Source organism: Aquarana catesbeiana, linkage group LG09 (assembly GCF_042186555.1).
Source record: "Aquarana catesbeiana isolate 2022-GZ linkage group LG09, ASM4218655v1, whole genome shotgun sequence".
NCBI lineage: Eukaryota > Metazoa > Chordata > Amphibia > Anura > Ranidae > Aquarana > Aquarana catesbeiana.
In genome coordinates this window covers 29,481,301-29,494,656 of record NC_133332.1, presented here as the reverse complement: position 1 = coordinate 29,494,656, position 13,356 = coordinate 29,481,301, and the positions used below count along the sequence as shown (strand labels likewise).

General features: G+C 42.5%; 1 protein-coding gene across 1 annotated transcript; it reads right to left on the bottom strand.

Annotated features, from left to right (window-relative positions):
• Nucleotides 1-1,425: 1,425 nt before the first annotated feature.
• On the bottom strand, nucleotides 1,426-2,346 carry LOC141108892 (olfactory receptor 1L6-like). Its single transcript, XM_073600862.1, has one exon. It carries the CDS (start codon nucleotides 2,344-2,346, stop codon nucleotides 1,426-1,428), a length of 921 nt encoding a protein of 306 aa, XP_073456963.1.
• Nucleotides 2,347-13,356: the final 11,010 nt, after the last annotated feature.

Sequence of the window (13,356 nt, the reverse complement as noted above, 5' to 3'; positions counted from 1 at the left end):
TGCAACAAGTTAACATGCTTATGCCGTGTACACACGGGCAAATTTTTCGACCAGACTGGTCCGACGGGACGAATCCGTCGGACAATCCGACTGTGTGTGGGCTTAATCGGACCTGCAGCAGACTTTTTCGGTCGAAAATCAGACGGACTTTAGATTTGGAACATGTCTCAATTCTTTCTGACGGACCTGAGTCCAGTCGAAAAATCCGCTCGTCTGTATGCTAGTCAGACGGACAAAAACCAACACTAGGGCAGCTATTGGCTACTGGCTATCAACATCCTTATTTTAGTCCGGTCGTACGTCATCACGTATGAATCCGTTGGACTTTGGTGTGGTCATGTGTAGGCAAGTCCGTTCGTTCGAAAATCCGTCGGAAGTCCGTCAAAAGTCAATCGAAAGTCCGTCGCAAAGACCGTCGGATCTTTGATGCCGAAAAGTCCGCCTGTGTGTACACGCCATTACAATTCAACACTGCCACAAGTTATCCTTGCTATCTGGGATAAGATAAGTACATGGCCTTCTTTTGAACTACTTATATTAAGTTATATACTTATATTAAGTTTCAAGCACTTTTAACCCCAGAAAACATAAATCGAAGCTCCTGAAAAACGAGCAAACATGCATGAACAAAATTAGGTGAAAATGCATGTATTGTGTGTTTCTTTCCCTAGTAACTAGCTCCAACTGTCAAGTCTCAGGCATCCACAAAAACAGCTGTGGAAATACTAAAAAAAAAAAACAAAAAAAAACCAAAACTGCAAATTGATAAAAGGTGAGTAATTCAAGCGTGATGCAGACTCAGGCATTTCAGGCATCTGTTTATAAACCTTTATAATGTTGTAACAAAACTCATGTTATCATTATACTGTACACACGTGATAGAGTGGATACAACTATATTAGTATCTGTATACATCAATTTTTTACAATTTTGAAGAGAGCAGCAAATAGGTAAAGTGTTTTAAGGCATGTAAGTCATGTAGACACAAAAGGAAGTGAGAAGAAATCTTTCCAAAGTGAGGGAAATTCACTCCAAGAGAGCCATCACCAGAACATTCCGTTGTCACTGGCCACCAAGACAAATAGAGAGGGAAAATTTCCCCATTCAGAAAGCTAAAAAAACTCAAGAATGGTTCTAACCCATGCACTATTGTACCCAAAACTGAAAAAAGGTTTTGCAATTATATACATTTTAAAGAATGCAAGTGTTTTTTGAATAATGCAATGGTAGGCATTTGGCAGCAGTAGGTTCAAAACTGTGGTGGCCAATGGAACATTGTTCACATGATCAACTGTAAATATTTCTTACAGGGCACAACAGACACTTTAATAGTAACAAAGTTTTATTGCCTCAAAACAGATAAAAAAATGCTAATTACAAATTTCAGTATTTATTCGGTAGCAAGGTGTAGTTCGGCTTTAAATTCTATCCTAGAATTTTTTTTAAAGAGCTTTTGACCTCCTTGTTTCTCAAGCTGTAAATAAATGGGTTGAGTGTAGGGTTAATGATGGTGAAGACTACACTGATGGCTCGATCGTAGGTTGGTGAGTAGATGGAGCCTGGTCGAAAGTACATGAATATTACTGTACTGTAGAAGAGGATGACCATGGTGAGATGAGATGAGCAAGTGGTGAAGGTCTTTCTACTTCCTTGGGCTGACTTTAGAGACAACACTGCTCTGATGATAAGTATATAGGACCCGAGGATTAAAAGCACTGGGGAAAAGGTGACAATAGAATTTTCAATGAAGTCAAATGTCAGCATAGTGACTGACAAGCCAGAGCAGGATAGAATGATTATGACGGGATAGTCACAGAAGAAGTGTTGGATTACCCAACCACAGAACAGCTGAGAAGAAGCCAGCCAAGTGTAGTATGTACAGTGAAGGCAAACAAAAATCCAAGAAAAAGCCACCAGACTGATACAAGTTCTCTTGTTCATCATCAAAGAATACTGTAGGGGAAAACAAATTGCACAGTAGCGATCCAAGGCCATGATGGCCAACAAAAAACTATCCATGCTGCCCACTACTAGATAGAGAAAAAGCTGGAGAAAGCAGTCATGGACAGAGATGTGGGTGTCCCCAGACAGGAGACAATACAAGGCCCTGGGGATGATTGTAGAGGCAAAACATACATCCACAAAGGCAAGATTGCCCATCAAGACGTACCTTGGTGTGTGAAGCTGGCACTGTGACACAATCAGCACAAAGATGAACAGATTTCCTGCAATGCAGAGGATATATGCAACCAAGAAGAAGCAGAGGACAGGCAAAATAAGATGAGGTGTATCGGAAAATCCCAACAGCACAAAACCAGAAAAAGTCTTATTTTCATGAAGCTCCATATGTATATGATAAAAACGCAAAGATTACTGGATGCAGCACAACAGAAGAAAGTGAAAATGTGTTTTCAAAAAAAAAAAAAAAAGATAGGTCAAATGGGCATAACACACGACTAACAAAAAAAAGGAACTATGCAAACCAAATTGGAAAACAGTGAAGAACAAGTCACACATGTACAGTACTTATTGGGTGACCCAATGGTGGTGATAGCTATAAGCTTTTGCGAGAGGGGTCATAGCAATCCATACAGCTTCTGTGGGGCCTGGGGGTGGACTTGAGCCCCATTAAGGGAGCTGTTGAGGCAAATTAAATATAGAAAATATTGAAGATATCACAAATTCAGTACTGTATTTTAAAGATCTGAAAAGATGCTGTTGACACTGGCAAGAAGACATCAGATGCACAGGAAGAAACCGCAGAATCATTGCCACTAGTTGCAGATCCCCATTACAAGCTATGCAGGAAGGGTAATTTGCTTAGCTGCTGCTGTCCTGTAGATTTATTTCCCTGTGGTCAACCCGGCCAGCACTGAAATGAACTGCATATGTCTAAAGCAATCTTCTTCAGACTGTAAAAATCCCAGTGTCTACTCAGCAGTTAAAAATTGACAAGACAGCAGTTTGTAAAAAGAAAAAAAAAACAAAAAAACAAGAGCTTTAGGAAGTTTTATTTATTTACGGTAAGTAATACTATAAAATATTGCAGTGATCATTATTATTGCGACTAAAACTCTTCTACTTACTACTGCACCCAGGGCCGGCCCTACCATGGGACCCAGTGGGCCCATGGTACCACGTGGCACTTTAAGAGGGGCGGCAGCCAGCAGTGAAAAGTTGTACCTGTACGGTCACCCGTGCCAGCTGTCTCCCGAGATCTGCCTGTGGGACTGCTGTAAAAGGCTGCATCCAATGAGTGTGCAGCCCCTGCTGCCTGTGAGACAGTTTAACACTGGGCTAATATTGATGCTTGCCAGAGCCGCTCAGTGTGTGAAATTGTCATGCAACTGAATGCAGAGAGAGACCAGCTGTCAAAATTGAGCGTTGATGTCGGGGGTGGGCGGGACCCAGCAGCTATCAAACACCAGCCAATGGGATGGGGTTTGGGCGGGCCGCTACGTGTATGTGGCCCCACCCTCTTTCTTAAGCAGTCCAATCATTGGCTAGTGTTTGATAGCTGCTGGGTCCCGCCCACCTCCGACATCATCGCTGAATTCTGACATCTGGTCTCTCTCTGCATGCAGTTACATTACATGACAGTGTCACACACGTCAGTATCGGCTTAGTGTGAAATTCCCTCTCTTCTGTCAGTGCTAATCAGTGCCACCTGTCAGTGCCAATCCGTGCCACCAGTCATTACCAATCAGTGCCACCTGCCAGTGCTAAATCAGTGCCAATCAGTGCCATCTGTTAGTGCCAATCAGTGCCACCTGCCAGTACCAATCAGTGCCATCTGTCAGTACCTATCAGTGCCACTCAGTGCCACCAGCCAGTGCCAATCAGTGTCACCTGTCAGTGTCAATGAGTGCCACCTGTCAGTGCCAATTAATGTTTCCAATCAGTGCCACCAGTCAGTTCCAATGAGTGCTACCTGTCAGTGCCAATCAATGTTTCCAATCAGTGCCACCAGTAAGTTATATCGTCTACAAAATAGGGAATAGATTTATGGCATTTTTAATCTGATTTTCTGATAAATTTAATTTTAGTTATCATGATATAAAATAATGAATGTGGGGGCCTTTTGGTGGGCGTGATTTTTTTTGGGGGGGGGGGGGGGCAGCATTTCATTCTTGGGCCAGCCCTGACTGCACCTTACAACTAGACCACATCTTTCAGCACTTGCTTGGGGTGAGAGAGCAAAAATTTACACCAAGACTCCAAGATGCTGAAAAAGACTGATAAACTACAGGGGACGGAGTACTTATCTGGAAAATTATGTTTAAAAGTTAATTCTGTATACTGATGCCCCCTCCTACCTGAAAATTTCTGTCCACAGGTCTTACAGGCCCTATTAGCATTTTGTAGTGGAGATGTGAACCATCTCCATAGAGAATAATTGATTTTTTTCCCCTCCAGCGTTTTGTAGCTTCAGGCTTCAAGCTACAAAACGCTCAGATGTGAATGGGGCCTTAGTGTACTGACTATGTTGACAGTTCTCCTGCTGCCTGCTTAACATACTTTATGACAAGATCATGACAACAGGAAGGTTTATAGGCAGGTAGTGGTTAATGCTGCCCCAGCCGGGAAGTTAGGAGTTAATTGTGTTTCCCAGGTCTTCCTTGGTGGGTTTTTCCTGGGTATGGCCTCCCCAGCCCTTGTGTGCTAGGGACGGAGGCCCAGGACCTTGGGGGTTCTTGTTACTATTCTATTTGGTTCTGGACGGTGCATTCTGGTTGAACACTTTCGCTGCTGTTGCTGGAATCTGGATTCCCAGTGATATACCGAGGTCGGAGTTCCCGCTGCCTAGGAGGATTGCTGGGACTTGCAGTCCATCCTGAAGATACCAAGCATGGGCTCTGCCAAGAATGGACTTTTTTCTTATGCAAGCATGCTGGGGCAGCCACAAGCCTAGGTTATGGTCTAGGGACTAGTGGTTTCCAAGGGCAACGCAGATTTCTCTAGCAGCCTGTCATAAGAGTGAACATGTGACAGGCGAGATAGCCTCTTGCACCAAAGGAAATGTTGTCGCCACTCCTTCCGATCTGTCTCCCATAGCGATGGAAGCAGATCTGCACCACCAGGGCCCTCATTCTCTACACAGGTACGGAAGTGCACGCATGGAGTCCACGCTAGGTGCACGGCGGGACTCAATACCATTACTAGGGGTACGGTGATACACTGGACAGGTGGAGAGGGCAAGGGCCCTGCATGTCCCTCTTAAATGCACAAGTGACTGTGGTGATGTACAGTAACATCAAAAGCGTTTATTAGAGATCAGTTGGCTATTCCAGCATTGTGTAAGTGCCTACCGTAGCCCAGAAGAACCTTCTCCCGGGGTAGGCCTCTCATGTGACCGTTGCTGGGCACCCAACCCTTGCTTGGCACCCAACAAGGAGGAAAACATGGTGGATGTGACGACCAACCACACCCCAGAATTATATGCCTAGAGGTAGCCTAAAAAAATGTAACCCATCAGCTGTAGTCACACCCCTGGCTCCTGCATCTTATAAAAAATACTCAGCATAAATTATTAGGGTATGGCATCTGTTTGAGTATATTTAAATTGCTTAAACACTTCAGAGCCATTCTGCTCACTGGCTGGCTTGGTTGTGTGATCTGGAATGCATTTTATTTTTATGGAGAGTACACCGTACGTGTATGTCACCAAATACAACACATTTTGGTGGCCTCAGAAGTGTGTATTAAAATGAGTTGAGGTCCCGCTTATTTCAGTAATACAGCAAAGGGCAGATATGAAGAAGGATCAGCATAAGCCTTTTAGCATAAACCCAAGAAAAGTAGCTAATTCCCCACCCCCTACATATTTGGTGGAACTTAGAATCCGGACCATGTGTGAAGAGGCCCTACACCAAAACCCTTAGGGGACCCCTGTCACATAAGGCCCCATACCAAGCCCCCCCCCCACCTCTCTATTCTCTAGCTTCTCTAGTGATACACAATGCTAATTGTATATAGGTTCCCAAATACACAGCATATACATTAATTTCATCCAAATGTATTTGACAAATGTTATTGCTACCTGCATTAAAGTGGTTGTAAAGGCTCAAAGTTTTTTACCTTCATGCATTTTATGTGCAGCAGCACCCCCAAGCCCCCTTAAATTTATCTGAGCTCCATCTCAATCCAGGAATGTGCACAAGAGCCTCGACTCTCCTGGGTCTCTCCCTCCTCATTGGCTGAGACAGCAGTGGTAGCCATTGGCTCCCACTACTGTCAATCACAGCCAGCGAGCCAATGAGGAGAAAGCAGGGATGGGGCCAAGCCATGCTCCGTGTGTGTGAATGGACACATAGAGCAGTGGCTCGAGAGCTAGCCTGCTCGGGGGCCTCCATAGCAAGCTGCTTGCTATGGGGGCACTAGGCGGGAAGGACAGGCCTGGAGCACGGGGGGAGTACCAGAGAGGAGGAGGATCGGGGCTGCTCTCTGCAAAACCATTGCACAGAGCAGGTAAGTATAACATGTTCTTTTTATTTTTTAAGAACCAAACCCTTAATGCCACTATAATTGCTCTATAGCCAGACACCTTTTGTCCTCCTGTATATCTGGACCCCATGTCAATGGAATTATTTTCTCTGGCTATAGCTACACCTTTTGCTGAACTATTTAAACAGCCAGGTACAAAGCCGGGAAGTTATGATATTGCACCCCAATGAGCTGGCCAGCATAGACTGGACCTATGAATGAGGTGACCACAGATAATTATAGGGCCTTGAAAAAGTATTCACACCCCTTGAAATTTTCCACATTTTGTCATGTTACAAACAAAAACGTAAATGTATTTTATTGGGATTTTATGGGATAGACCAACACAAAGTGGCACATAATTGTGACGTGGAAGGAAAATGATAAATGGTTTTCATTTTTTTTTACAAATAAATATCTGAAAAGTGTGGAGTGCATTTGTATTAAGCCCCCTTTACTCCGATAACCCTAACTAAAATTTAGTTGATCCAATTGCCTTTAGAAGTCACCTAATTAGTAAATACAGTCCACCTGCGTGTAATTTAATCTCATTATAAATACAGCTGTTCTGTGAAGCCCTCAGAAGTTTGTTAGAGAACCTTAGTAAACAAACAGCATCATAAAGACCAAGGAACACACCAGACAGTTCAGGGATAAAGTTGTGGAGAAGTTTAAAGCAGACTTAGGTTATAAAAGAGATCCACAGTTTAGGTGGGAGAATTTGTCCACAGGACAACTATTAGTTGTGCATGCCACAAATCTGGTCTTTATGGAAGAGTGGCAAGAAGAAAGCCATTGTTGAAAGAAAGCCATAAGAAGTCCCATTCGCAGTTTGTGAGAAATCATGTTGGGGACACAGCAAACATGTGCATGACGGTGCTCTGGTCAGATGAGACCAAAATTGAACTTTTTGGCCTAAAAGCAAAACGCTATGTGTGGTGGAAAGCTAACACCGCACATCACCCTGAACACACCATCCCCACTGTGAAACATCGTTGTGGCACATTCATGTTGTGGGGATGCTTTTCTTCAGCAGGGACAGGGAAGAATTGATGGGAATATAGATGGAGCCAAAAACAGGGCAATCTTAGAAGAAAACCTGTAATGCAGTGTACACACGACCGGACTTTTCGACAGCAAAGGTCCAACGGAACAAATCCGCCAGACAATTTAATCGTGTGGGGGCTTCATCGGACCTTTGCTGTAGAAAAATCAGACGGACTTTAGAAATAGAACATGTTTCAAATCTTTCCGACGGACTCTAGTCCGGTCGAAAAATCCTTTCATCTGTAAGCTAGTCCAACGGACGAACAACGACTCAAGGGCAGCTATTGGCTACTGGCTATGAACTTCCTTATTCTAGTCCGGTTGTACGTCATCACGTTCTAATCAGTCGGACTTTGGTGTGATTGTGTGTAGGCAAGTCCGTTGCATTGGAACTCCGTCGAAAGTCCGTCAAAAAGTCAGCTCGTGTGTACACGGCATTAGAGTCTGTAAAAGACTTGAGACTGGGGCGGAGGTTCACCTTCCAGCAGGCCAACGACCCTAAACATTCAGCCAGAGCTACAATGGAATGGTTTAGATCAAAGCATATTCATGTGTTAGAATGGCCCAGTCAAAGTCCAGACTTAAATCTAATTGAGAATCTGTGGCAAGACTTGAAAATTGCTGTTCATAAACGCTCTCCATCCAATCTGACAGAGCTTGAGCTATTTTGCAAAGAATAATGGGCAAAAATGTCACTCTTTAAAGCAAGCTGTAATTGCAGCAAAAGGAGGTTCTGCAAAGTATTGACTCGGGGGGGCTGAATACAAATGCACCCCACACTTTTCATATATTTATTTGTAAAACATTATGAAAACCATTTATCATTTTCCTTCCACTTCACAATTATGTGCCACTTTGTGTTGGTCCATCACATAAAATCCCAATAAAATACATTTACGTTTTTGGTTGTAACATGACAAAATGTAGAAAATTTCAAGGTATATGAAAACTTTTTCAAGGCACTCTATATGCTTGCTTTGGGTCTCTACATATCTCCTGCATGATTGCCCCTGAAACTTTTATAGGTTAAAGTAAACTTTTTAAATAAATAGTAACATACGCTAATAGGGGGCTTAAGTGTAAAATGTTTGCTCTCTCATCATTTTCTGTCTTGGTAATAATAGTCACAAGGACAAACAGAGGGGGAAACAATAAAAACGTAACAATGGTTCTAATTCCAGTGAAATGATGAGACATCCCCAGCACTCCATTGCAAACATATACACTATTTAATTAGTACAATGTCACATCAGTGCAATTGCATTCACCCCTTCCCGCCACCACCTCCCAGCCCTTTAGGTGGATTGAAATGCCGTGCGGTAGGAATTCTGATCATGTGACCGCTGTGATTGGCTGTCACAGCGGTCACATGATCGGAAAGCTCCCGATAGCAAGTATGCATTGGGAGCTGGGACTGAGCACAGTAACGTATTTACATGGGGCTGCATATATATGTGGCTGCTCATCCTTAAAGCCCACCCACCTAGAGGCCACGTATATGCATACGGCCAGGGGGGGGGGGAGAGGTTAATAAATGAGACAGAAAATGATGGCAGATCCTACATTTTCCACTTGTCACCAGAACAGGAATAAAGGGTAAATCCAATGGGGGACACCTGTGTCGGTAACAAATGTCTTGGAAGAGAATACCCTTCATGTTGTAGAAATTGTGTCCTAGATCCCGTTGCATCTCTGGGACAGGAAGTGAACTGAAATTTGCCCAATGGGATACAGATGACAACAAACACTGCCTGTCAAGCTTGTCCATTGAGATAAATGGGGTCCCACCGCAACCGTGAGCTAAACACTTGGCTCACAGTCACAGTTATGTAAAATTGCAATTAAGCAATTAAGAAAGAATAATAAATAAAGGCATCAGGAAGTGGCAATAGCATCTCCTCAAGGCCTGTCAGCCAGTCCTATACCACCTTCTGAAGAGTGATCTACTATGGATTGCTTTTCAGAGGGCAGTAAGCACTGTTGCCTGTCTAAAAGAGATCTCTATGTTTTAACATGGTAGCATCATAATTCAGATGCTTACCTATCATTGCCACCCCCCCCCCTTCCTTTGCCTACCTATCATTGGCCTGGGCATCGAGTTTATATTGTCTGTAGCACTCTGTAATGTTCCTCTCCTTCCAGGTCTGTACTGCAGTTTTATATACAACATGTGGGAATGGGTAGACAAAGTAATGTCTGATCCTCCGCTGGTTTTATAGAACAGACAGGACACAGATCTTATTGTCACATCTGACAGTTGGAATCCTCAGAGATCTCAGCATCTCCCAGGTGGCACAATTATAATTCCTCGCTGTCAGCTATGCATGGAAATCAAATCATTATTTGATTAGTAGAGGAGTGAGTCCTTGTTCTATTACTCACATACTAATCATAGATTTAGGGGTGAGGATCAGATTCGTCAAATCTTTTTGACTTAAAAGTTTCAATAACCTATAATGCAGCGTATTGCCTTTTCCCCGGGTCATCTGAGGTACAAGAAGAAATAATTTAAAGGAATGGATAACTTAGCCACCTTTCTATAAAATTTGGGCCCACAGCAGCCATATTGTCAGTGAGAATTGGCAATTCTGTGTAAGGAGAATTTTTTTTAAACTTTGAAATTGGTTCATGTCCCACATAGCAATGCCCAGCTACCCATGCCTTTTATTGACAATAACTGACCTATTATCTCTAGCTAATAGCGGTGGCAAAGGGTGGGGGGGAACCTGGGCGACTGCCCCAGGAGCATAATTTGGAGGGGCACTGTTCCGAGTGTGCTGGGTCCCAGGGCCACCTTTAATGTGGGGCAAAAAGCCCCTTGTCATTAAGAGTCCAGGTCCGGTGGTGGTGGAAGTGCGGCTGCAAACAGCGGCATCCTCAGGGTGCGGACATCTATGTTTCCACATGGCGAGTGAGCAGGTGGCCCCATAGACGAGAGCAGATAGGCCTGAGAGCCTGGGATGGGAGGGAGAAGAGCTCCACTGCCTCCTTGCCCCCTGAAGAGGTGAGCAGCAGCAGGCACAGCATCCCTGGCACCTCCCAGAGCCTGGACTAATTCATCCCAAAGGTGTTCTATCAGTTGAGGTCAGGACCTTGCTTTGTGCATTGGTCCAAATCATTTGGTGGAGAGGATATTATGGTGTGGGGTTGTTTTTGGGCTTGGTCCCATAGTTCCAGTGAAGAAAACTCTTAAGGGGTCAGCATACCCAGACATTTTGGACAATTTCATGCTCCCAACTGTATTGAAAATTTGTAAGTTCTGTATATAATTGTATTCTGATTTGTATGTATTGCACACTGCCCTCACTGTGCACACGGCACCAATAATGTTTTCAGTACATGTTTGCATTCTTTCGAGTCCTGATTAGAATTAGCCTGCCTATGTAACACCCCTTGTTACCATAAATGTACAATTGTAATATTAATGTGATACCTACGTAATCATGTGCATAAAAACCTTCAATTGCATCATAATAAGGCAGAACAGTTATTTGGAAAGATGCTGAGTGTATCTTTTGTGTCTGTTCCCTACTGCAGTAGTTATTAATTTGGAACCACTAATCAATATGAGGATAGGCGTTGCCTATCATCAAGATGTCCTGGCCAAGTGGCGAGCTTTGCCTAGGAGGGGCTTTACAGGTGACCCTGAGTATCCGAAACGAGGAGCTTGAGACGATCCAGGAATTTCTGACAATCAGCCGGCTGAGATAAGCCTTTTGCTTATATTTGAGTTATCAGACTTCCTTGATCGGTAAGGCAATTTCGGGACAAAGGGTACCTATTTTACTCCCCTTAATTGAACTGTATTGATTGGTGGTTATATGTTATGTTGTCACTGTCTACTGTCCATCGGAGTGTTATAGATAAGAAAGGGAAGAATAGTGCTGTTCACAGGTATATGTAGTACATCTGCTGGATAAAGTAGTTTAGAGGCAAGAGGGTATAGGCACACGTAGAGAAGACTGGCCAGTCATTATGGGCATTAAATTAAGTAAGGGAATGAAGGGTAAGAGACCCTCAAAAATGCCCAGTGCAAGAGGAGCGCTATATATGAACCGAAGGTGCGGTTCCGCCTATACTGAGCCCCTAGATTAATGGTTAAAGTGGACATGGATCCACAATGGGTAACTGGGTTACCAAGGTCCACAGGGACTAAGAATCATGCAGCGTAAACAGCTAGAGAAACAGCTATCTATGTGAGCAGGATGGACCAAGGGTGACAATTAACACTAGAAAGAAAGGGACATTTTCATGTTAAGTTGAGGGATGAATTTGGGGTTATTCACTACAACTAGCTAAGTTAAAACAGAGTAATGAGAGTTAAAACAGAATACTTTATATGTTGACAGAGAGGGAAGATGGGATGAACACTATGGCTACCTGTCTGATCATAGAATCATAGAAGCTAGAGTATATGAAGTATGGGATTACAATACACGGGATGCAAAGGATATCAGAACAAAATAAGGAAAGCAGAAGTTAAGCAAGGAAATATTAAAAGAGTTAAAAGAAAGTAAGAGAATGATATGCATGTGCAATTTTAGAGAGATATTTGTGTATGTGTGTGAATGCTGGAACCTTTAGTTCTATCGCTTGTGTGTGTCATGTATGCAGATGTGACCCCCTCCTTTGCGCTCTCATGAAAGAATGCGGCTGGGATGAGAGGTCAGTGATAAGCTGTAAGGACACCATGCCAATTTCAGTTTTTTAGACAAAGCATTTATAACAAAATGTGCCGGGTTAACGAATCTAATGATAAACAATGTAATCACAATTATTTTTGAATCTGTTTTCCAAACATGGTAAAATGAAGGTTACATTTAACCGTGTATTACACAAATTGAATATCCTTTGATAGTGGAAACAGTGCAATTGTTAATGGGGAAATTTGTAAAAATGGGATTAGTTTAGATTAAGATAACAATTTTGTAATTTTACATTTATTGAGTGGAAAAAAAAAGATTAAGATGAGGTTGTTAATTGGAATACAGCTGCCATAATGTTTAACAAAGCCAAGGTGGATGGGATACATAAGAAGTTTTCCTACAAAACTGAAATCTTAAGGTTTGATAATAACTTGATGTGAGGTCCATAATGTGAGAGTAATGATAAATAACATTTAAATATAACAGACCCATCACATCAAGTCCACACACGCTGTTAGGTTAGATGCCACCTGCAGCCAGTTGTTTTAAAGATTTTGATGTGGCTGAGTGCTTTCTGGTCCATCATACAGATTGTTGGTCCTTTTGTTTTCATTTATTTTTGAAATCCAAAGCAGGATGTATGGATTGTGAAATGATGTGCTCCTTTTCCTTGTAAGTGCAGTGGTATAAGCAGAAGAATATTTTGGATTTATGGACATCTCTGCATGACCGCAGGGTATTGTTATCATTTATTATAATATTGCCAGGAAAAGTTGTCTTTTTGAAACATGAAACGGGAGTTCTTACACAAACAGCATGATAGAAAACAAGCCATTGTTATATATTTATGCAAGCTAGACCCAGTAATGAAGGGTTCATTCCGATATATCAGAGCTGTAGCTTTATGCAAAGGTGCTAAACAAAGTTACAGACATTATTTTGGACAAATATTAAATTTTTAATGGTCCCACATTCTGCGCAGCAAATATACAGCTAACTAAATGTTTGTCTAATGAAAGGTATGAAATATGAGTTTATGAAAACGGGAAATCCCCCTAGTGGGGTTTTAAAGCAGCCAGTGGTGTAAGTTTACAAAATACAAGAGGAGTAGGTAATAAATGATTTATTGATACAAAAAATATATATAATGAATACTGACATCAAAAAGTCAGGACATGAA